The 21920-nt window shown below is 34.4% G+C and overlaps 3 protein-coding genes across 6 annotated transcripts; all 3 read right to left on the reverse strand.

Annotated features, from left to right (window-relative positions):
* Positions 1-2128: 2128 nt before the first annotated feature.
* Positions 2129-13925, reverse strand: LOC104890632 (polycomb group protein EMBRYONIC FLOWER 2). 3 transcript variants are annotated; one of them, XM_010676187.3, is made up of 15 exons: positions 13763-13925; positions 13096-13251; positions 12500-12555; positions 11519-11583; positions 11392-11444; positions 7419-7472; positions 7283-7342; positions 6763-6809; positions 6539-6651; positions 5038-5296; positions 3945-3993; positions 3200-3283; positions 2947-3026; positions 2714-2803; positions 2129-2612 (listed from the first exon to the last, which is right to left on the reverse strand). In XM_010676187.3, the coding sequence occupies exons 2-15, from the start codon at positions 13219-13221 to the stop codon at positions 2471-2473; spliced, it is 1278 nt and encodes a 425-aa protein (XP_010674489.1). In that variant the 5' UTR covers positions 13222-13251; positions 13763-13925; the 3' UTR covers positions 2129-2470. The 3 variants fall into 3 exon arrangements, with proteins under 3 accessions (XP_010674489.1, XP_010674490.1, XP_048499287.1); XM_010676188.3 differs by having other exon boundaries at positions 13755-13925; XM_048643330.1 differs by lacking the exon at positions 13096-13251 and having other exon boundaries at positions 13755-13924.
* Positions 13926-15271: 1346 nt separating this feature from the next.
* Positions 15272-15654, reverse strand: LOC104890724 (60S ribosomal protein L27a-3-like; the record flags this gene model as incomplete). The annotated part of the gene is made up of 1 exon (XM_048642339.2): positions 15272-15654. A coding segment is annotated over exon 1 (369 nt), but the record flags the coding sequence as incomplete, so codon positions are not given.
* A 2352-nt stretch (positions 15655-18006) lies between these two features.
* On the reverse strand, positions 18007-21629 carry LOC104890631 (hypothetical protein). Of its 2 annotated transcripts, XM_057394387.1 has the most exons (5): positions 20591-21628; positions 19753-19837; positions 18761-18872; positions 18459-18653; positions 18007-18347 (listed from the first exon to the last, which is right to left on the reverse strand). In XM_057394387.1, the coding sequence occupies exons 1-4, from the start codon at positions 21310-21312 to the stop codon at positions 18556-18558; spliced, it is 1017 nt and encodes a 338-aa protein (XP_057250370.1). In that variant the 5' UTR covers positions 21313-21628; the 3' UTR covers positions 18007-18347; positions 18459-18555. The 2 variants fall into 2 exon arrangements, with proteins under 2 accessions (XP_057250370.1, XP_057250371.1); XM_057394388.1 differs by lacking the exon at positions 18007-18347 and having other exon boundaries at positions 19749-19837; positions 20591-21629.
* Positions 21630-21920: the final 291 nt, after the last annotated feature.

Here is a 21920-nt window from a genome sequence, read left to right on the forward strand (position 1 = left end):
CATCAAAGAGAAAAAAAAAAGAAAAGAAAAGAAAGAGTTTTTTAAAAAAAATGAGAGAAAAAGGGAAAGGGGGGCGTGCTTGACACATGAGAGAAGGGGAAGGGTTAGTTAGAGGAAGGGGGGTGGCCACACCATTAGTTGAAGGTGTGGCCCGCCTCATGTAAAAGTTTGTTGTGTGTGGCCGGTCACATACACTGTTAGTTAAAATAAGGTTAATTTTTGTATTTTCAGGAAGCTCATTATACAAGGGGTTTTAAGGTTAATTACATATCTCTATTATATAAGGGAATGGGGAAAAATACTGTCCACATAAAATGACCTTCCTACCCTTACTCACACAATAAATCATGTAACTATTAATAAAGAAAAAATTTAAAAGAAAAAAATCAACCATATTCAATAAGTCAATACTCCCTTCGTTTCAAATTATAAGGCATATAAACCACTTTTACGCATATTAAGAATTTAGTTAGATTTGCATAGGTAATAAGAATTGACATTAAATATTGTATTGATAATAGAAAATAACCTATAATCTTATCTTGATAGTATAAAATTGCATTTAATCTTGCAATGGTAATGTATAGTGCCTTATATTTTGAAACAAAATTTTTTAACTAAAATGCCTTATAATTTGAAACAGAGGGAGTAGTTATCTATTTGAAATAATTGCCAATCAATACAAGTTTCAAAAAAATATTCCATTTAACATTGATTCCAAATCTTTGAATAATGAGGAAAGTTGTTATATGAAGAAAAAAGCCCAGACAACTACAATTCAAAAATATTACTCTATACAATATAAACACCATTATTTACTTAAAATTCGAATTTCAATAAAATTAAATTTTTACATAACATACATTCATACATCATACCTATAACAAGTTTGCTCAACTCTGTGCAAATTGCGTATCTAACAACTATTAGACAATTTTAAGTCAAAATACAATCGAAATTGACAATTTATTCCTCTGTACGTATTCCATTTAATCCCTCTTAACATTGTCATTTATAAAATCGCTGTTTTTCTATTACTTACATCCTAAAGATCATGAAAAAATAAATATATTGTAACCCAATGAAATTTTCGTAGTAATAACATTTAGATTTAAAAACTAAAGCACAAAACTTTAAATTCACGCATGCATTACATGCATAAATTGCTAGTTATTACTATAGTAGAGGCTATTTATAATTATTGGGGTTACTTAACTCCCCTATTAAAGTTATTGATCTTAAATGTTGCTTATCAATATAATAGGGGTTACCATTGATATTTAACCACTTTTTTTGTGTAAAAAAGGCATCCGATACCAATTTGATGAGTAGTTTAATATACATATAATTGTTCGATGCATATCCGAACATAATCCCAACTCCCGAGCAAGTAATAAAAGCCTTATATATGAGGGCATTGATCCCAAAAAAAAGTTCTCAAAAGAATTGTTATCCAAACCTCTTCTCAATGACAATATTTTAACGTCAGTATCATTTGAAAAAGATTTAGATACCATTGATTTTCTAACAAAAAAATTGACAGAAATAATCCCAACTATGACCGGTCAGCTCAAAATAATCCGAACTTCGGGTTATTCTGGAATAATCCAAACTATTTAGGATACCTTCCCAAAATAATCCAAACTTTTATTTTAATCTCTTTTTTTTACCACCTTTTTGTGTACAAAATACATGTGGTACCAGTTTCATGAGTAGTTTAATGGATAATGTTATTTGTAGCCCTAAGGGCTACATATAAGCATTAAATACATTTCTTTATATGGAAACGGTTTAAGAATTCAAGACATATTTTCACATCAACTGAGGTATTAAATATTTGATTCAATATTTTATTTCCATTTTAAGGGCTATGTATATCATTTTCCTTGACCTCCTAGGGGGAAACGAAGGAACAAGTTGATCGGCGGCCCCTTGCTCATATATGAAGGCATTGATCCTAGATTGGAAAATTCATAACTAGAGCAATTTCTCTTTAGTATTCGTTAGGAGCGTAGGTAAATCAACATTATTCCAACACTTGGATTTTTGTGATTTCCAATACACTATTTTGACCAGTTATTGTGTTGGAGATACAAGATATTTACATTGTCTCCAAAGTTCCACAAAATTTACACAGAGGAAACTAATAGATTGGATAAATACGAATATCTCAATTGACAGAGCATAAAGAATACACATACCCTGTAAGATAATCAATAGAGTCAATGATCACCACTCCGGCTATGCTGACACTCTCGACTCTTGAGTATTAGTCTAAGCATCTTTGCTAACTCCCTCGCCTATAGGGTGCAAACACCCTTCTTTGAATGTGAATGGTACTAATGAATCTACAAACAAAGGCCAAACAATATATGGCGATCAACATTTTCGCCAAAGGAGACTACAACATAAAGTTTGGATGACAATATTCCCTGGTTTTCGAGTTTGGATGAATATCATCTCCATAGACTCATATTTGTTTCTCTTCAAGCATTTCTCCATTTCTCGAATCTTCATCTCGCTGTTTATCAAGAATCATGCTGCAATTATTCATAGTGCATGCATCAAGAAGACCATGATTCCAGAGTTTGACCATAAAAAACCTCCAACACCTGAGAGGGGGAGAAAGAGATAACAGCAAGGAGAGACTTGGTTTATCAGATACTATCAAATCGAGCAGAATATTTTGAAACTAAAAGCTGAGAAACCTTACCAGAAGAGAGCAGGGGATTGAACCAACAACTTGCCATGGAGTCTCAAAAATGCTTCACATGCCCAGGGAACATGACCATCAGCCAAAACCCTGGTGCACGAAAATGGAAACATTACACAAAGCCAAACAACCACAGGTAAGCGCCATCAAAAATACTTCGGGAGCACACTACGCAAGCATTCACAATGGAGAAAGAAATTAAACAAACGGGACAATTGCATAACAAAGTCTACCTTTGCTTTTTTACAAATGAGTTCCATAGATGCATTAGGTGTTTTTCGTCTTTGCTTACATCCACAAAATCATCAAGCATCTGCAGCACAAGGCAAGGTACCATACACGGTTTAGTTAGCAAAATGCACTCAAGAAAAAGATAACTATTACATTAGAAATTCAAAGACTTGGCTAGAAGCAAGAACCATTACTAGATCAAAAATTGTTAATCACGCAAGCAACTCAAAAAATTTGGAAAATAACCAAACGTACCCTTCTATCTTCAAGAGCAGCAATATCATCATCCACTTCATCCTCACTATCCCTGTCTGACAATACTTGATCCAGAGCCATTGGCTTCGGGTGCAAAGAGGAGTTTTTCAAAATCAGCATCATCAATTGGAAAAATTGAAGAATGATACAAAGACAAAGAGGACTAGAATTTGAAGTCCAAGAGTAGCAGTCAAGGTTGCAGTGAAAGTGGCTTATCTGAATTGACTATTGAGAGAAGCAGAGAACAAACTCTGAAACGACGCCTGCATTTCCATAGAAAAAGTACAACCCGAGACATTTCTATAGATGGCACACAACAATGAACTTGAGAGAGAAAAGGAGAAACACAACGTTAAAATCCTAATCATTTTTGCTACTCGACTTTATCAATTTTCCCCCATTTAGCGCCATATCCTAGTTGAAACTAAAGCGGTGTCATCAGGTACATATAGCAAGTCCAAAACACCTGAGATTATCAAACAAATGCTGAATATTTAAAAGTACCCCTCTGCTTATTAAGTGTTCAAGAACTTGCAAGAAACTATTGATCAGTGTTTCTTATGGTGCTTGAATTACTACTCTTTGTAAATAAAAAATAATGAAAAGATGTTTAAGAATGCTGAAATGTTGTCAAAATTTGATCAACCATCAAGACAACTACTATAGGAAACAAAGAGTCAACAACTGTTATATTATAGGAGTTCAGACATCAGCATAACACGATATGACTTCTGCAGTTGATTACCTGAGCTCTGTGAGAATGGTAAAACTGCCGTTTCTGCAGGAGCATAGAGCTGAAAATTAAAACAAAAGGCACCAAAATTACACTAGACAGGTAAAAAAAAATTATAACCATAGCACATTTGGGGAAAAAATTATCTAACAAAAACAATATCATTTTCCAATACTGACATACTTGAACGTATCAACCATATGCGACTACAAATAACATTGATGCAAGAAAAATCATATGGCAGTCAAAAATTAATGCATTGGCCATGCCACTGGCCAATTGGGGAAGCAAGTGAATGTAAATATTGGTCAAAGACATACATTGTATTGTTCCTAAGGACTCCAACACTGAAATATAGAAATGGCTTCGATGACTATATGAGTCAACTTATTTCAGGAACAGGAACACACAGTGTTCACCTAATCGCTAACGAGTAGTAATTGATGCATGTTTTCACAAGTATCCCCACTATAAAACTGGTCTCACTTTATCCACCACATAACTAACACTCCCTCTATTCATTTAGTTGTTTCACCTGCTTTTTAAAGTCTTCAGTGCACCCCTTTGACCATGAATATCCTTAGCTATGTATTAGAAAACATATACACACTTTATTCAGAAGTACACATCGAAACAAATTTAGCAAGATCCGACAAGATAATATTTTACATATACTTCCTCCGTTTTTTTTTATACTCGCAACATTGAAATGGGCACAAGGACCAAGGAGAGGAGAAATAGTAAAGAATCCCATGTGCTAAGAGAGAGAAAGAGAAAATATATTGCCAAAATAACGTCAACGTTACAAGTAATAGAGAACTCCCTTAAATGGGAAATGTTGCAAGTGTTAGAAAACGAAGGAAGTATATTAGGGAAAAAAGCTTTCCCACTTAAAATAGATTTGATCATGAAAAAGTAGATTACACATCAAGTTGATTTGAAGAAATTGATTATTAGCCCTAAGGCCCCTAACTAAGACGGCCTATATGGACCCAAAAGTCACTAAGCCAAAGCTACATTTTGATAACGATAAACGACATTTCTGCAAATTATAGATTACCAGAAAAGTGGAAAAGTAGCTTGAGTATCACATAATCTTACATACCTTCGAGGCTCTGTCCGCTCAGAGGAGAGCTTTCTCGACTTTGCAGCTGGCGGAAGTGTTAAAGACATATTTTTATCTCCACATGTGCTTTGGACGCAGTCTATGTCTTCTAGGGACTGAGCTCTAGCGACTGGGACCCCTGGATTATCCTCAGCTGCAACAGAATCCAAGCCATTGACATTGCCATTATCAAAGGAATAACATAAATCCCCTATTCTCGGATTATGCGACATTGGATATGCACTGGGATCTTTCTCACCTGCAACACAAATAAAATTGAATCAAGCAGAAGGGACCTTACAGTTGCATCTCCACATTAGCAATAATCCTCAGTCCAAATAATGTCATTCAATATTTGATATTCATAATTTCATATCTAAAGCTTTACATTATTTAGAAGAGCAATGAAATTTATAAAAGGCACCCTAGAAATAGCGGCAGAAGCAATATATAATATATTCACATCTTTCCTGATATTCTTTGCTCTGAGAACTACCAAGGAACTGAGAAAAGTCAACAACTTATTCTCTCAATACCTAGTACATGCAGGCACAGTCAACAATAACAACAGCTGAGTGGATATCCTGCTTCTGGCAGGCCTAGGAAATAGAAAGTTCAAGATACATCCAGTGTAACCCCTTAACAGTAAAGATAGTAAAAGATCTACTCAGAAGGTTGTCAAAAAGGAGATACAATGACCTTGTTCAATAATATCCCAGTTAAAGGAAGTAAGGAGCATGTTCAGTCAAATGTAAAAGAATATTGCGATAACAAGGATAAAGATAGTGGGAGAAAATGAAAACCAGAAAATGTCCTAAAAATTAATCAGTTAAATAAGTATATACATCTCTCGCAAGTAATAAGTGAGTAAGCTTGAGACCTAATGTTGGATATCAGCAAAAAGAAACCTATGAAAAGCAGATGGAAGTAGTTATCTTAGCATGTAATAAATATTTTTCTTCCACTGCTGCTTCAACAAGATTTTTATCCTGAGCCAATCTTCATTCAAATGTCTCACTGGTTCGAAGGGAAGTTTTTTGTTAAAGCACTTCAGACAACTATTTCAAACACTCTTTCAGACAACCACCCCCCCCCCCCAAACCCCCCCCCCCCCCAAAAAAAAAAAAAAAAAAAGCAAAGAGCCAGTCAGCTTATAGTGAAGCTAAAACCAATTATAATCGACACAATCAAATGTCTCACTCAATTCTCAACCCCCGAGTACACATGCTTCTGGCAACTACAGGCATAAGGCACACGTATATCTGACTCCCAAAGCATGCATAAGGTAGCAGCCTCAGGGAACAGTTGACCATTGATAAAAACAGAAAGATGAGTAAATGTAAAGCTGATCTACATACAAAACAGATCCTTCAGCAAGCAATTCACTAACTTATACGTTATGATTATATCTTTAACATAATTTCCCATTTCTAGGCAGTATCAGATCAAAGATTCAAGAAGCAAACAGATCACATCAAGCAGGAATATGAAGGGTACATACCCTCATTACTCTCAGTGGCCAGTGCAGGCAAGGCTGTCTCCAACACATGTGGGTATACATATTTTCCGTTCTCTTCAGGATCTTCAGGGTGTTTGCGCTTTCGAGGCCTTGAGCTGTTTAAAGACAGTAATTTGCTATTAGTCTTGTTAGCAAAAAGTATCTTTAAAAAGCTGCAAGCTGTAGAATAATACTTCACAAAAGCTGCAACCCGCAGCTTAGCTTACCAGAAATCAAATGATTGCAACCGAGACTCAATTCCACCTGCAGTGCTCTGCAGGAATGACATAAAATACTTCAATAGCTATGTATGGGAAAGAGCTGGAGAATGAGAATCGAGCTAAAGCATACTCCAACTGGAATGGAATAAGTATATCCATATGCCTCTCATTCTTATTTAATAGGACTGGAAAGGTGATACAGTTAATGAACATGAGAGTTTCAGCATTTGTTGTACAGTGAACAGTGAACATGCTGTAGGTAAATCAGAATCTACCATGACTTGCAGATTGCAAGGAGGTAGAAGAGCATTATTGAAAAAAGTGCTACGTAAAAATCCTTATCCTACAACTCCTATAATAGCCCAGAAATACTATAATAAAAGAAAAAGAGTCATGTATAATCAGCAGCACACACCTGAAGCTGCTCCACAGTTACATGAAATTTTACTCTAAACTAGTAATTTTCTTTCTAGTGATGCTAAATTAAAAACGTTCTGGAATGAGAGGAAAAAAATAGTTTACTGACCTCTGAATGTAGTCCATCCGTCTTGACAGAGACAGTGATGGCTTTATACTCTTCAGTTGTCTACAAATGAAATGTGATAAGCTCGCAACCATTGAGTTTCAATTGATACATTTTAGTTAAGATTCAAGTAACTAACCCAGAATTCATATCTGAAAAGGTCATGTGATGTGATCAAATGAAAACGAAGACCCTGCAAACAGAATAGCAAAACTTGCAGTTTCCATATTGAAAGTTGGAAAGGGATTGCTTACAGTTGGCAACTTTAATAAACAGCATGCTAGGAAAAAAGTAACAAAAAACTACATGAAGGCCTATGTATACATGTGAACTACATAAAACATACGAAGGCTACAGCACAACCTCATGAACTCTAGTTTACTATATGGTTCTAAGACCTTTACAAAAGAGTCTAAAGCCTCGATGAAGAGAATATAGACATATTATCAACTAACTAAAAGAAAATAATCCGTTGCATGTTTCACTTTCTAACCAACCAGTCAAGTGTCATTTTCCAACAAGACCACATGTGGCAGTGGCGCATCAAGCATTTCTACCAAGTGTCGGACATAAGACAATTAGATAATTACTATATAAAATAAACTATAATACCTTAGTCCAATTTTTGTGACTTACACGCACAATTTTTTTAAAAAAGAAATTCAAACCGTTCATTGTCCAAGTTTCAGACTCTACAATTTACATTAAGCCACTCATACGCTCCAATGAATTAACAAATTACAACTCACAACTAGCTCAAACCTAAGAAATGTTTCAAACAATATATAGTTTATAGTTACAATTCTAAAATTGTATAAGGTACTACAGATTATTAAATCATAAAACAGAAATTGTCAATTGTATAAGTATAAACGATTAATGATCAGAATTCTAGCATAGAAAATTGTCCAATACTCCCTCCGTCCCAATTTATAGTGCTTGTATTCCATTTTGGTTGTCACATGGCCAACATTTAATATTTGTCATTGTAGCCACATTTAATATTTGTACTTACAATGCAAATATTTATCTTTCCAATGCAATTACTTATCTTTCTAATGCAAGTACTATAAATATTTAAAGCCAATGATAAGTTTCTTGATTCCTGAGCAAAATGAGAAACAAGCACTACAAATTGGGACAGAGGGAGCAGTAAAACCCACAAAACCAGAAATTTAAAAGTTCTGATATCAATCAAGAATCAACAAATTTGTAATTGTAGAGCAAAGAAATTTGAATAGGGAACTAAAGTTGCTCATCAATTACTCAATTACCAAAGATAAAGAGGAAACTGAAACAATCATCTTGTTACCTCATCATAATAAATAAATAAAGAAACAAAGATAGGCAAAGAAAATTGAAGAGGAAAGGGAAATGTCGATCTGAAATTAGCTTAATAACGCCCTATGGGTATGGTGGTTTGGACTTAGGAAGTGATGCAGAATTGCAGACAAGCTTAGTACTCTCTCGACCTTATTCCATCACCATTCATCAGTATTCTTAAGAGACACAGTAGAACAAGGAAATATTGGGAATGCAAGACCAACACCAATTAGAGTTAATATTCTCCATCGTTCCAAGCTCTTACAGTTGTCAAAAACCAAGACATACTACCTCCATTTTTTTAGATGACTGGTTTTGACTTTTGACACTATTTACATGTGTAACTTTGACTATCTTTTGTGATTTGTACTTAAGGAAAAATATAGTAATGTGGAGCAGGTTGAAGAGAGCTCTAACAGGCCTTGGATCTTGTTAGATTCGTCTCAAAGTAAATTTCATAATATCAACTTTTTGTAATTTTTGCTTATTGATAATTAGAGATATAAAGGTTTAAATAGTGCATTAGCATGTGTGTCCAAGGAAAACGGGTCAACTAAAAAAACAGAGGTAGTATCGAATAAAGCAACCTCATCAAGGAGAGATAATAGCCACCGTCGTCATCCGGAACTTCTCTATTATAGAATTTACACTAGATCCCAAGCCAATCCTCATTCCCCTTCCCTCCCCGCCAACCAAAGCCTCTCAAGACTTGCTTCACCTTCTCAATGGCACCCACTGTTATTATTAGACTTCTCTAATACAACAATTTCATCAAGCTGAGATTATAGCTACAATTATCACCCATATCTTCTTGATCATTAACTTTACACTAGATCCCATGTTAAAAAGACCCATCCACTCCCCTTCCACCCAACCAAAGTCTCTCAAAAGTCAAAACACTTGCTTCAACTTCTCAATCTCACTCAATATTAATCTTTAAAGATAAAGTCGAATAAAGGAATCTTGGATAGGCAAGAAAGCAAGAATAGATGAAAATGATAAAGCCCTAGAGAAAAAAGAAATTATCTTCCAGTCTTTCAGCCTCACGCCTCCTACAAATTACCCTTGGATTTAGAAACTGACTTGCACATCAGTAGTATCATAGTCCACCGACCTTCAAATTCAAGAAGCAACCACCAATACAGGTGCAGAGAATGAGAGAATGTTCAAAAGCATCTATTACTGGTTCGTGCATATAAAGTAAAACCATGTCAATAATATGACAATGACGCCTGGAATAAACACACTCTCATCTTAAGGAGGATTAAGAAGAAAAGTATGATGCACACACTAAACTAAAAAAAACTACAGATATCAAAGGGTATAGGAACGCATATTTCTCATGACTTTAAATTAACACAAAAGTATGAAGAAAAGTATGAAGAATTTTAACCTACTCCAAATCATCAAGTGGGAAAAAAACAAAGTTGTCCTGAAACCACAAACAGATATAGGATAGGTCATCCTCTACAAACCAATTTACGTGCAAGAAGCTTATCTTCCTTTCTCTCAGTCTCTAGAGAACACATAACCACAGATATGCATCTCAATGCCTTAACCCACCTCAGACCTAACAAGCCCGTTATATGATTCCTCATATCTTCCAAGATATTAATAATGGAAGGGCAAGTGGGCAACTAGAAATTCCATCAACAATTAAATCCCTTCTCACTCCCTTCTAGATTTTCAATCACAAACCTTACTGAAATTCCTCAAGCTAGCAATCCATTTTCTAGATATCCACAAGACCCAAGCTACACCTTGATAAAAGCTTTATCGACCAATCAAGAATTATTATTTTCCATTATCCTCCATAGATAAACATCAACCCTGGAATCACCTTCTGCAAAAAGATTCTCAAAAAGCCAGTCTCGATTCCATCAAAAGCCATCAGAAATTCCCACAAGGTAGTGAACGTACCTGGAAGGTTGGGGAAAAGACTCAATATCCCCGAGGTTCCCAAGGACTTCTCTTGATTGATCATCCTTCGGCATCTTGCCAATAAGTTGATGGGTTCATCATGAATTACATCGAGGTGGCTGGTGGTTTCGGGATCCCGAAGAACTACGTGGGAAAAATGGTGGCAAATTATGGAGCAAGCCATGAAATAGGTATAATAAGAATTTAGAAATCCCGGGATATCTGTTCTTTTAAGAGCTTGACAAGTACTTCAATCGAAGAATTCCTTGATTAGAGATCAACAGGTGATCAATCCTTTCAATCAACTATGGTTTCACGCTCTTTGATGAGCCTAAAATTCATAAACATAACCATAAGATCCTTCATATAACTTCTCCTCCTCATATCATTCAGTCTCTTCTTCCTTAGCCTAATTTCAGCTCTAATACAAGCTTAGTTATTCTTATGTTGAAGTCTTCATATTATATGAGTAGCCCAACTTCTTTTACACATTCAAGCTCTTAAATTTCACTAATGATGCAAAGTAAAAAAAAAAAACTTGGACTAGAACCGTTTCATTTTAATGTTAAGTGTTATTTTATAAAGAAGAATACAAGGTTGGCGACCTTTTTAAGTTCCCTAACTGCACTTCATCCTCCATTCTATCCCGCAAGAATTAACATAAGATATCTTGCAAAACATTGGTATCAGTAATAAGATAATATGAAGAAAAAACAGACTTTTCCCATCTTTAAATATGCACAAAAATCTGCCGTTGTTTATGCAAAACTATAACCCAAGACGCAACATACAAACTTTTAATAAAGTACTGTGAGATGGAATCTTTCAACATTTATTTGAACTGAAATCACGGACAAGTTCATATATACCTTGAAGCTTCCACATCTCATCAGGCAAAAAGGACATGAAAATTGTCTTGTAACTGCATGTTAACAAGGAAACCAAAAATGATCAGACATATAAACAATAAACAATCTAGTTAATCTGAAAGCACACCTTCGGTTTTCTTAAGTAGGCGGCCATGATCTCTATAATTGAAGATCACATTTCCATCCATCATTCTGCATGTCAGAAGGCCCAGAAGTATTCTTAGAAAAGAGAGAAATTGACCATGAAAATTCACATATTATACTCCTCTACTTAGCATCTGATTCAATCTTTTTTCGGCCATGGTCGATAAGGAATTTCTTCTGCAACTTAAATCTTGAGTAGCTTTGTTTTTATCAATCTCCTACTGCACTTCCTTAGCTAATAAATGAATTCAATTCTGTATAAATACTGTTTTTATGAAGGACATGCAGCGTGATGAAATTTGCACTAAAAAAATTCAAAAGGGAAGGCCAATTTAATTTTTATTTTTCTTAAAATAAAAATCCTATTTGCCCTTCTTTGGCTGATCAATAAGTTCTCTTGTTTGCCTCTTTTCTCCTCCCTCTGTAATTTAATCTCCTATTATTCCTATGGTCCTTCAATAGGCTAAAAAAAGGCCAACAAACTATTTTAGCCAACTCGGTGAGAGAATGTTTCTATTTGTTCTCACCATTTCTCCTCCCTCTCAAAGTTTTTTTTTTTTTTTTTGTCTCTCGTCTTTCCTCATGTTTACCTCTTCCCTTCTTCCTACCATTTCCTCTTTTCCCTCATTCTAAGAATTCAATTTCCCTGCCTTTCTCTTTACTCCTCTCTCTCTCTCTCTCTATCTCTCTCTCTCTTCAATCTACATTCTTACTCTTTCTATTCTCCTAAACTGATCATGAATGCAAGCTACTTCTAGTTTCTAAACTACATGCAATCCAACACCCCAACCTTCACCTCTCTTGGATGAGAAACCAGCTAAACATAGTTAAGGCTCTCAAAGGTATGTTCTAGCATCTCAACAGAGTCAACACTCTTATAACAAGCAAATCTCTAAGTTAACCTGACATGGTGGGTGATTGGTGGAAACAATTTGAAGAAGAAAATATCTAAAAGAGATCATACCTTGTTTTCCATTTTGCCTCAATTTTGTAGTTCAAGCATCTAGGAAGATATGAAGGCTGTGTGGCAGTAAAGAACAATCAAGTTAGAGAATAGACAACTTGATGGAGCAAGATCAATGAAACGAGTAGATGAAAAAAAGTTCATGACAAACAAATGGGTTCATACTCTATAAAACCCAGTTACTTCATTTTAAACCATCAAGGCTTAGATATAACTAGTTAAACTGTGAATGGTAGGATCCACAAGAGGTTGTAATTCTATACGATTAATACTAAGAGATGGGTCTTCTACCAGTATATAAACCACCATTGTCTCTGTCATATTAACTACACCAGCACATGTACAATTACTAAGGATACAAAGTGGCACCTTTTTTTATTTTGCTAACATAGGAAGACGACACACTCGTTAGATAACCCAAGTAAATATGTGAAGTGAGAAAGATGGTCCTATGTACCTATGTTATAGGAGAGAGATAGAGAGAACCACTAACTAAACAAGGTATGTTAAGATTATTTTGCAAAAAATCAAATACAAAAGTAGGGAGTAAACATCAAGACTAAGCAAGAAATTAGACCAAAATTTCCTGGCATTACATTATGATGAGCACGGCGTTGCAATATATTATACAATTCAACAGGTTTGCAGTATACTAAGAGGCATTCTTCAGCTGCAACATCATCTTCCACAGTCACAGACGGACAGGAGCTTTGGTGACACATTATAATTTAAGCTTCTAACAACTAAAAAACCTGCACCAGTACAGCATCAAACATAAGAAAATAAACATCTGTGGCGACAAATCGACCGTCATTGAGCAAGAGTGTTGTGTAAGAAAATGTGATTAAATTCATGTAAAGAAAAAGCACATAATTAACCCCAAAACACAAAAATTCACAATAACCTATTTACTACGATCGCAAACCAGTACAGAAATTAATCTCCCCATTTACCTAAACTCCATCAATGCCAACTTAATTTTATCATAAACCAACTCCAAATGCTTCGAACACCTTACATTTATTACCACAATGCAAAAAAAAAAATACAATCACAGTTGATTGATTAGGGAAACACACAAAAAACTTTAAAAAAATCAGACTTGAGAATGAAATCAAAGAACTGAAATCGAAACGCATATAAACGGAATTCACACGTAAAAGCTCAAGAATTAGACATGAAATTGATAAACTAAAGAATTGACGAAATTAAACGAAGAATATCTCGAAATTATAGGAAAAGATAAAAGGAGTACGGAATTACGGCGATTCTTCGCGACTTAATCTATCGCATGCGACGTCGAAAAACGAGGAAGGTGAAGGAGAAGTGAAGCTGAAGAATTTGACTACCATTTACTGAATTTAATTTCCAACGGGTTGGAGAAGAGATGGAAATTTGGTGGTTCGGGTGGGGTCATCTTGGGTCTTGTCGTATTCAATTTTATTTTGTTATGGATATATAGAGTCTATTTGAGCTAGGGAGAAAATCAAGTTTATCATTGACCTTTGGATTTAAGTCAAACACAAATTATTAAAATAGGAGTTTGATTTCAACATCGAATTTGTTATTTGGATCAAACTAACAATTTTTTTAGAATTAATTAAAGTTAATAACTAACGGAGTTAACTGTCGATAGTTATTAAAGCATTTGGATGTAAATTTTAAGAAAGTTAGTGGTATATAGTGAAATCGGAAAAAAGTTAGGAGATATGATGAATAAAAAATTTGTCAAGGGTATTTGGTGATAAAACCTTTAATAAATGAAAATTTAGTTCACTTCAGTTTAGACAAGTTCAGTTCAGTTCAATTGGGTTCTGTAAATTTTAGTTTAGTTTAGTTCAGTTAATTTCCTCTTACAGTTTCATTCACTTCCATTCAGTTCAATTAGGACAAATTAGTTTTAGTTCAATTCAGATAAATTCAGTTTACTTCAGTTCAGTCCCAAAGAACACAACCTTAGACCAACCCAATTCCCTTTTATTTTACTCTAACCCAACATTATCCTTAGACATCTTACCAACATATTCGTCCCTTCTTTTCTCCTTCTTTTGTTTCCCTTTGAATTTCGAAGAACTATCACATATAATTTTTTTTAAAAATAGTCCGACAGCCACACCTATTCAACTAGTCGCTAAATGGCTTAAAGAATAGGATTATTCAAAGGATTAAGTAGGTCACTAATAGATTAAGCTAGTAACTATATTTATAATTCAGAAACGTGGTATGTTCTCATCTTAATATAGAGCTTGTTCATTGCCTAATTTTAAACTAAATGTAGGCGATCCGTTATAAGAGCAATTATAAGTCAAATTGGGTTCATTTGAGTTTGGGTGAAGATCAGGTTTATGGAGTTCAAGTCGTTATTAACACATTGTTATTAAAAATAGAGAACGTATTGTAACGTATTGTGTCGGACTCGTCCGACCATAATCTTGGTCGGACGACTTTCAGGTGGTTCCAATTTTTTTCAGGTAGTCTTCATTTTTTTTCAGGTAGTCTTCTTTGTTTTTCAGTTGGTTTTTGTGCTTCAGTTAGACTTACTTGGGTTTCAGTTGGTCTTTATTCTTTTTCAGGTAGTTTTCATTTTGTTTCAGAGTCTTCATTTTGTTTCAGTTAGTCTTTTTTTTTTTCAGTTAGTCTTCTTTTTGTTCAATTGGTTTTTGTGCTTTAGTTAGACTTACTTGGATTTCAGTTGGTCTTTATTCTTTTTCAGGTGTCTTCATTTTTCTTCAGGTAGTCTTCATTTTGTTTCAGTTAGTCCAACTGAAAGAAGAAAGAAAACAAAGTCCAACTGAAAGAAACAAAAGTCCAACTGAAAGAAAACATAGTCCAACTGAAAGAAAACAAAGTCCAACTGAAAAGAAAACTAGAAGCCTTCTCCTTGACGTCATCAGGTACCATTGACCAAAGCTTATCAAGGTTGACTATGGGGCAATGAAATTTGTTACGAAGCCTATGAAAATAACGCATACCAACTTTACCAAAATACCCTGGATGGTATTTATCGAACATGATTCTATGGTGATGCATACCTCCAGCATTACCTCTACTTCCTGGATGTTTTCTGTGTTTTCCCACACGACCGTGTCCGGCTGACACGTGGCCTCTCTTCTTCCTGTTTTTCTTGAAACGGGTAGTCATGGTGGAAGATTGGGAATTCATGAAACAACTTTTCATGTCATCGTGAATCCTTGGGATCAAAGGTTCAGGTTGTGGTGTTCCAAACCACGGGAAATCGGGTTTCAGGAAGGGAAACTTTGGCTCAGACGATGGGGCGTTTTGTTGGGCGAAGGTTGTGGTGGCGTCGTTGCTGTATATTATAATACTGGGCTCAGCCCGTCTGACGAGAATATTGGGTCAGACGGTCTGACCCAATACTTTCACTTAAAAATAATATAAGATGAGAATTGTTATATTTTTATCTTGAAAATATTACCTTTGTGATAATTCATTCTTTCCAATTACATCTAGACATATATCAATGCGTAAGAGCTAATGAGTGGGATTGCAACAGTTTCTGTGAAGAAAAAGTCAGCACCATTCGAGTTAAATCAATTATGAGTCCGATAATTTTAATTCGAGACCCGTTCAAAGGTGCGTTCTATTTAACTTATTGGCTCTGAACTTATTGGACCTTATCAGAACTGAACTTATTGGAACTTATTAAACCTGATTGAACCTGATTCAACTTATTGGACCTGATTGGAACTTATTGGACCTTATTAGAACTTATTGACCTTATTGAAACTTATTAGACCTTATTGGCCCTGATTGAAACTTATTAGACCTTATTGGACCTGATTGAAACTTATTAGACCTTATTGGACCTGATTGAAACTTATTTGACCTTATTAGACAAAAAAATTGATCATTAATAACATAAATATTACCACTAACGTAAATGCTACCCCTCAAAATTTTTTATGGAGTAATAATTATTATAATTCGTTCTTTAAAAAATAATGATTATTAATTATCTCTTATGATAATTAATCTAACAAAAAAAATTTACTATTTATATATTTGCCTATACATAACTTTCACCACTAATATATCTAATAGTCTTGTTTTGATTTTATAAAACACTAGTAGAAAAGCAAAAATTAATTAACATTTATTGCTAACAAGTTAAAATTGGCACATATAAAAAATTCTCACTTCACTTTCATTAATATGAAGGTAAGTAGATAGCATTAACTTCTTCCTTCATTTCTTCTCCTTTCTTCTCCTTTCATTTATGTGAATGTACTAGAAGATAAAAAGAAAACAAAAAGAAAGAGAAAAAAAATGCTCAAAATCACCGTAGCTTTGCATGACATTGCTTCATTCATTTCTTCTCCTTTCTTCCTTCTGTTTTTTCTTTTTTTTTTCTTTTCTCCAATACTCCATTAGAGACACAAACACGAAGTCACCAATCATAATCACCCATCAATTTTCACTCATCCACCTTCAACACTTCTCGGATTTTTTCGTGCTAAGAGGAAAATAGTGTTCTTTGGGGTTGCGGTTTCGGGTCGAGAACAATTCAAGGAGCGGTTTCGGGTCGAGAACAATTCCCTAAGCAAGTAAGTTATAATCAAAGTCTTACTTTCTCGAGGTTTCACTGTTTTGGAGACATTTATATTATTGTTAACCTTAATTATTTGACCATGATTATAATATTATTTAATAGCAATATGAATAATCAAATAATAGACAATAATACAAGTATAATAATATACATTGTGGTACTTTAATAAAAAATTCTAATAATAACATAATTAGCTAATAGTAATATAAATAATAAAATAATAGACATAATACAAATAAATAATAAAATAATAGACATAATACAAATAAATAATAAAATAATAGACATAATACAAATAAATAATAAAATAATAGACACTAATACAAGTATAATACTATATAATCATTGTGGTACTTTAATTAAAATTCTAATAACATAATCAGCTAATAGTGATATGAAATTATGAATAACAAAATAATGAACAATAATACAAATGTTTATTAAACATTGACTATTTGGACCTTATTAGACCTTATTAGACCTGATTGGAACTTATTGGACCTTATTAGACCTGATTGGAACTTATTGCACCTGATTGGAACTTACTGGACCTTATTAGACCTTATTGGAATTTATTACCCTTATTAGACCTTATTGGAACTTATTACCCTTATTAGACCTTATTGCAACTTATCTGAACTTATTGGACCTGAAACTTAATTTTTTAAGTTGAACAGAACGCACCCCAAGTCCAACTTATTCAAATCAATTCAAGTCGTTTTAGAGTCAACAGTTGTCTTTGCTTTAGAGTCCTAATCAGGTCATAGATAGCACAATTCGAATCGGATCAATTTTGATAGGTCTAGCTCTGGAGTTGAGTCGAGTTGGCTCCATCAAAATCACAATTCACGGCACTGGCTTGAATATTGATCAATGCAGAATATTACCAGTATGTTGCTTAAGCATAAAGCTTATAACTAAATCACCATCATAATCATATCCGAAAAAATATATTCCATTGAAGCACATACTTGAAGGATTATAGAAGTGATTATGGCAGATCATATCCAAGAAGGACCAACCGACCGAAGTACTTTAAGTTTAACCAAATGCTAGGGATTACAATATGCTTTCAAGCTTTAAGCTTAGGTACAACAAGCATCATCAATAACATGAATATATTACAAGGCAGTAGGAGCTATACTTGACTAGTTATACGAGTACGATACATTCTAATCCTAAACCCAACAAAGAAGACTTAAGGTACACACAAATTCTTCATCTTTAGCTCTCCCGCCATGATTACCTGCAACTCGATCTCCAAATCTCCATACTTACCTGTAAAATAGGTTATAAGATATATAACCCACGAGCTAACTTCAAATGCACCACTACAAACTAAACATTTCAACTTTTTAAACATCATTTGTACCAATACTCCAATAGTACCTAAATATGACAATAATCAACTTGTTATTTCATTGATCATTGATGGCTGAAATCCATATAGCATCACTTGTCAACGAGCCTCCCGATGGGTGAGGACCTACAAAGCTAGAGCTGCTTCATCAATCCATGAAGGCTTTTTAGCTTTGTAATAGAAATATGCGATCATTTGGACCAATTCATCCGAGGTTCTCGGCTCTGCATACCAAAAATTGAAACAGTCACATTCAAAGTTTGCAGGATACTAAACCCAGCATTTCCACTGAAACTATGGGAAAGAAAGGAAACGATATTACAGCTCTTACCGCTTTCCCTGTACAAAATTTTGTGTCCACGTAAAAATAGTATTTGCGGGCACTGTCTGACTTTCAGAGCATATGCTAAATCTCTCTCGATATTGATATCCAATTTGACTGCCTGTTTCAAGGAATATATGGTCATGCAGTTAATCAAAATTATTCCAGAACAATGAAATTAGGTCCAAATATTCGAACTGAAAATACTATCATGCTCGATTTGAGTAAAAAGGAATAGATAGGCGCTTCTTGATCCAAGAGGATTGTATTGTCATATTGGTTTGAGATATAACACGAGCATTTTCCCAACTCATGGCTATAAAACTATTGCAGGTAAGATAGCCACTTGCTAGGAAGTTGGAATCGCAGACCCTTAATTGCCTATAGGAGGCTTTGTTGGTTAACAGAATTGGCCAGAATATACCATTAGCTCCAATATCTTGGAGATGATAATCTTTTAGTCAAATGGAGCCAACAACCTCAAAGTTGAAGTGAAGGTTAGATATGTTGTCAACAGAATGTCCACTTCACAATCAATCTCTCCAACCCAACCAAGAGTCATAGGCTCATACCAAGTCAAATAACTTAATATGGAATTATTAGCATCAAAATATCCCTACATAAGGCCATTAACAAAAAAGCCACCCCTGAGCACAAAAAATGGGTAAAGTCAACCTTTAATTCTAAACTTTTATTGTACATTGAAAAGTAATTTAACAAATTTCATTAGTTAACCAATAGATTTCACATAACAATCTACATTTACCCTCAATATATTTCCTTCCTTTCTCCATGTTCCAGATGTTTAAAACTATAAGTCTTCAAAACAATTAATTTATGAAATTCGTTAAAAGGTGTTTACTAGGATAGAAATTACGACCTATTTAAATAGAAGAAACTGAGGCTCAATATGGCATACGGGTGGTTCTCTTTAACTAATGATCCTTTTCTATATTCAAATAAAGAGGAACTATTAACTTTTAAGTAATCAGCTTACATACACGAGGGGGAAGTCGGTCTTTCGCATTCCAATAAACCTTGAGTGCCTTCTCCAACTCTTTAAGAAGTTTCCAGTTATCAGTTGCCCTGTGTTAACAACAAACAGTGAATCAATTTTACAGAGAATTCACAATCTAGTCAAAGCTAAATCTTCAACTTGAGAATACCAAATGAACAAATAAATGAATAGGAGTATAATTATAATAAGCTACATTTCTAGATGCCAATGACACTCATATATGCAAGTTTGAAGGACTAACCATCTCCAAATTAATCAATGAGAATTTAAGATAGCCTATATCTTACCTCCAAGACTTATTTCTTGAAAACATCTGTTATTAGTAGACCACCACTGATGCATCTCTTAAGAACGGACCAAGAATAACCCAACAAGACAGTCTAATGAAAAGCTTCCCACATTGTCTTCAGAACCTACGATTAGAACTCACTATTCGGGTTATGGGTCATGTTTGTGTTTGTATCGATTCAGAATGTTCTTAAAATATACTCAAGGTCCAAGACTATAGGAATAAATTCTAGGGTAATTGCATTGTATGACATATTAATTAGATCAGGTTTAGTTTCAGGTTGTTTTCGTCTTTGTGTCTTGTCCATTTTGTGTTTCTCCCGACCTTCAATTTCGTGTAGAGTCAATATAAGCTGTGTTATCAAGTCATGTCAAAGTTTGCCACCTCTACTTACAAGTTACAATCTACATAAAAGCTACTTTATTCAACCTTTTTTGAACAATAATTGACTTAATACATGATGAAACAAAGATAGGGAACTCCAGTTTCAAGTAACAATTTTAGTATTTAAAAGCTGAAAGCAAACCAATACCTGTTGTATCTTTCAAAAACAAGAACAATCAACGGACTCGGGTGAAAAGCAAAACTCTCCCACTCCAGGCAATTGATTTCTTGTACCCAACTATCATCAATTTCACCTTCCCAATCAATTTCAGCACCATCTTCTCCAACTATGTTTTTAATAGGATACTTTTCAAAATAATCTGATGCACTCGTACCCCATCCAACATCCGCATCCACTGGCCAACTCGGATCATCCTCATCAATAACCATCTCCTCATCTATTTCACTATCATTATCAATATCATCATCATCATCACCATCAACATTTCTAAGAATCTTCTCCTTTTTCACAAAAACATCAGGATTCTGCTCCTGAATTGAAGCAAATGTCTTTTCAAGCGAGCCGCGTACAAAATCCTCAACAGCAACAGCCTCACTCCTACGCCCACGCCTTGGCTTTCTTGGTGGGAGTTTCAAAGCATTGTTTGGTTCAGCTTCTACATCTTTGGTTTTCTTTAAACTAGTTTTTCTCTTAGGTTTCAATTTGGGGTCAGAATCATCATTAGGGTTTGATTTTGCATCAGAGTTTCTCACTACAGCAGCACAATGCTGCAACCGATGACGAACAACAGATAATGAATTGGGTATGCATGAATATTGTGAATGAATTTGTAGGGAATTTTTTGACATACCAAAAGAAACACAATCATGAGGAAATATAAAGAAATTTATGTTCTGACATATTGACATTCTTCCCAGAAATTACAATACAACTAAATGAGGTTTTACACTGAACCCAGAACAGATATGATTCTTCTATCCAAACTATTACTGTTGTTACTTCAAATCAAGTTTATTGAACTAATAATAACCTAGTCCTACAAACAAACTGTTTCGAGTAGTGGCGTATCCAAAATCTAAAGCTTTTGAGCTTACCAGGATAAAAGATTCTGAATTTGTGCTGCAATCCTTTTCTGTCCCTCTTTTATCTGTTTCAGAATGGGGGAAAGTAATTTGATTATGGAAAACCAGGATTGTGTAATAATCCGACAACTTCTTTTGAGGAAATGCGGGAATGGGTGAACATATAGGTCACGTGTTCGGATTCTTTCTCCCATTTTTTGTACTTTGTACTGCTTTCGTGGATCATATGAATAAAAAAAATATAGGTTATGTTTAGAGTAATAAAGTACTCTCATTCTTTTTATGTCATTGTTGCCATTATTATAGAACAGAACAAGTAGTAGTAGCTCCAACTTAAAAGAGGTCGAAATTGAAAAGTTATTAAATTTTAAAATATACTAGTAGCTCAAGTTAACGGATAAGATAGCTAATTGGCACAATAATTACGTTGAAGA

The sequence above is a fragment of the Beta vulgaris genome, chromosome 4, assembly GCF_026745355.1.
Source record: "Beta vulgaris subsp. vulgaris cultivar EL10 chromosome 4, EL10.2, whole genome shotgun sequence".
Classification (NCBI taxonomy): domain Eukaryota; kingdom Viridiplantae; phylum Streptophyta; class Magnoliopsida; order Caryophyllales; family Amaranthaceae; genus Beta; species Beta vulgaris.

Bases quoted from the DNA above. Each gene is read 5' to 3' on its own strand.
- LOC104890632 (XM_010676187.3), bottom strand. From the start codon at position 13,221: ATGTGTCACCAAAGCTCCTGTCCGTCTGTGACTGTGGAAGATGATGTT. The intron at 11,584-12,499 runs GTATGATCTCTT...TCTGACATGCAG, and splicing joins GAGGCAAAATGGAAAACAAG to AATGATGGATGGAAATGTGA. The intron at 3,027-3,199 runs GTACGTTTGGTT...CTTGTGCTGCAG, and splicing joins CTGCTCTTGAAGATAGAAGG to ATGCTTGATGATTTTGTGGA.
- LOC104890631 (XM_057394387.1), bottom strand. From the start codon at position 21,312: ATGTCAATATGTCAGAACATAAATTTCTTTATATTTCCTCATGATTGT. The intron at 19,838-20,590 runs GTATTGGTTTGC...TTGTTAACACAG, and splicing joins GTTTTTGAAAGATACAACAG to GGCAACTGATAACTGGAAAC. The intron at 18,873-19,752 runs GTATGTAAGCTG...TCCTTGAAACAG, and splicing joins AAGACCGACTTCCCCCTCGT to GCAGTCAAATTGGATATCAA.